The sequence below is a fragment of the Sitodiplosis mosellana genome, unplaced genomic scaffold (assembly GCF_009176505.1).
Source record: "Sitodiplosis mosellana isolate CC-2019 unplaced genomic scaffold, AAFC_SMos_1.0 Smas_scaffold_5792, whole genome shotgun sequence".
NCBI lineage: Eukaryota > Metazoa > Arthropoda > Insecta > Diptera > Cecidomyiidae > Sitodiplosis > Sitodiplosis mosellana.
In genome coordinates this window covers 1-2304 of record NW_022601034.1, presented here as the reverse complement: position 1 = coordinate 2304, position 2304 = coordinate 1, and the positions used below count along the sequence as shown (strand labels likewise).

The 2304-nt window shown below is 35.6% G+C and overlaps 1 protein-coding gene across 1 annotated transcript; it reads left to right on the top strand.

The window, feature by feature from the left end:
• Positions 1–574: 574 nt before the first annotated feature.
• Positions 575–2269, top strand: LOC129572963 (zinc finger MYM-type protein 1-like; the record flags this gene model as incomplete). The annotated part of the gene is made up of 2 exons (XM_055453084.1): positions 575–987; positions 1054–2269. Coding segments are annotated over exons 1-2 (1277 nt in total), but the record flags the coding sequence as incomplete, so codon positions are not given.
• Between the last annotated feature and the right edge of the window lie 35 nt (positions 2270–2304).

Below are 2304 nucleotides of genomic sequence, written 5' to 3'. Positions count from 1 at the left end.
CATTCATGTTGTCCTATGGATTCGAAGGGCTGCCATATAATAAATACAATGTAAAAGAAAGTCGCGTTATGATTTTGGTCAAGAAAAATGTGGTTACTTTAAGTTGTATTTTTTCAACTCGTCACATTTTGTTCCAATTTTTTCAGTATTCAGACGACAATAAAGACAATCAGACGTTTTATTTGATTTGAATACCCAAAATCAAGATTTCCGGAATCATAATACAATTTTCCATAAAATACATGAACGTACTGTTGTTTTTTTCTGAAAATTCTCAAAATCTGAATAAAAGCTGAACGCTATGGAAACGGCGCGGAAAAGTTCGTCTTACGGAGGTTTTTAATGCAAAAAATATTAACGTCATCGTTTTCATTCTCGAAATTAGCACCAATAATATTGTTCCAATATTAGTGATTTTTTTTTCTTAATGTCTTATCCCTGAATTGGTGCAGGGCCGTAGCCAGTATGGGTCGTATATATGGCGCAGCCAGCCCACGCGACTTTTGCGCCAGCCCACGCGACTTTTGCGCCAGCCCATACGGTTCTGTCGAAACATTTTTCTAAAAACAATTGTTCTTGTGTTTGGACGCGCTACCGTTTTTGTCCAATTTTCGATTATTCGACAGTGTAATAATCAAGTTCATTTCCATGAAATGTGATCGTTGCCAATGTATACAAAACATAAAAATATGAGTAGTCAATAAACGAAAAATATTTTGTAAACATTTGCAACGCAATCACATGGAAATAAACTTGTTTAATGCATTGTCGAAAATAAGGCAAAAACAACGGCGCGTTTAAACATTAAAAGAGATAGGAGATAAAGATTTATTATTAAATAAGAAAATATGAGCCTTCAATTGAAGTATGAAATTGCAAATTCAAATGCAAATTCTCTTTCGTGATTCGGTTTTCAATTGAGCAACATGAAACAAAATAAGCAGGCGCCAATTAGCGATTTGTTTGGGAAAAACACATCACAAAATGGTAAGTAATTGGAAAATAAAAATCGCTCGAAAAATCGTGAATAATGGGAAATATTTGTGTTTTTAGCTGCTGTTTCAAATGACAATACTGAAAGTGCGACGTCGTCTTCAACAAATGTGCGTAATATTCCGCAAACGGTGGAGTTGGTACAGCCGGAACCAACCGATATTTCAAAAATTGGTGCAGAATACAAAAAGCAAGTGTTCCAAACGAAAAAATTTCCAAAAGACAAAGACAACCGAAGTTTTCAGTCACGATGGACAGATAGATACGATTGGATTGAATATTCTGAGCAAGTCGATGCCGTTTATTGTTTTGCTTGCAGACAATTTGGAAAATCCACAACAAAAGATGATGTATTCATGAAAACTGGTTTCAAGTCATGGAAATTGGCTCTTCAAAAGGGCAAAGGCTTTGATAAACACAACGAATCTACACAGCATAAAGAAAATTTAGCGTCATGGAAAGAAAAAGAGGCACCTAGTCAAAATTCAACTCAAATTTCGCGTCTCTTATCGAACGATGTTATTGAAAAACGACAGTATTATGTGAAATCATTAATCCGTATTGTTAAATTTCTCGCATCACATGAACTGCCATTTCGAGGTAATTATGATGTCGATACGCACAAAGAAATTGGTCTCTTCACAGAGCTACTCGAATTCACAATGCAAACAGATGAAAAGTTAAAAGAATGCTTAGCTGTCATACCGAAAAACGCCATGTACACATCACCTGATATACAAAACGAGCTGATTGCAAAAATGGTTGAAATAGTGCGCGAACAAGTCATTGCTGAAGTGAATGCTGCAGATGGATTCACTCTATTGGTGGATGGTACTAAAGACAAAAACAAAAATGAAATAATTTCAATTGCAGCACGATATGTGCTTAATTCAAAACCAAAGGAATCTTTAATATCTTTCGAGAAAAGTGACAGTCTTTGTGCCGATCCAATGGCAAATTTTATTTTGGTGAAATTAAAAGAGTTCAAGTTGGAACTCATAAAACTACTTTGCCAATGCTATGATGGTGCCAGCGTAATGAGTGGTGAACACGGTGGAATTCAAACGATCATTCAACAAAAATTGGGACGAACCATTCCGTACGTTCATTGCATGAATCATCGTTTACATCTGGTTGTGATTGCGGCAATCGAAGATATTCACGAACCGTCATTGTTTTTTGGTCAAATCAAAATGATATATAATTTTTTTTCGCGATGGAAAGTAAAACAAGTATACGAAGGAACCAAAATTTCTAAAGTGATTCAGACACGATGGTCAGGCCATAAGCGTGCGATTGATGCTGTTTTTA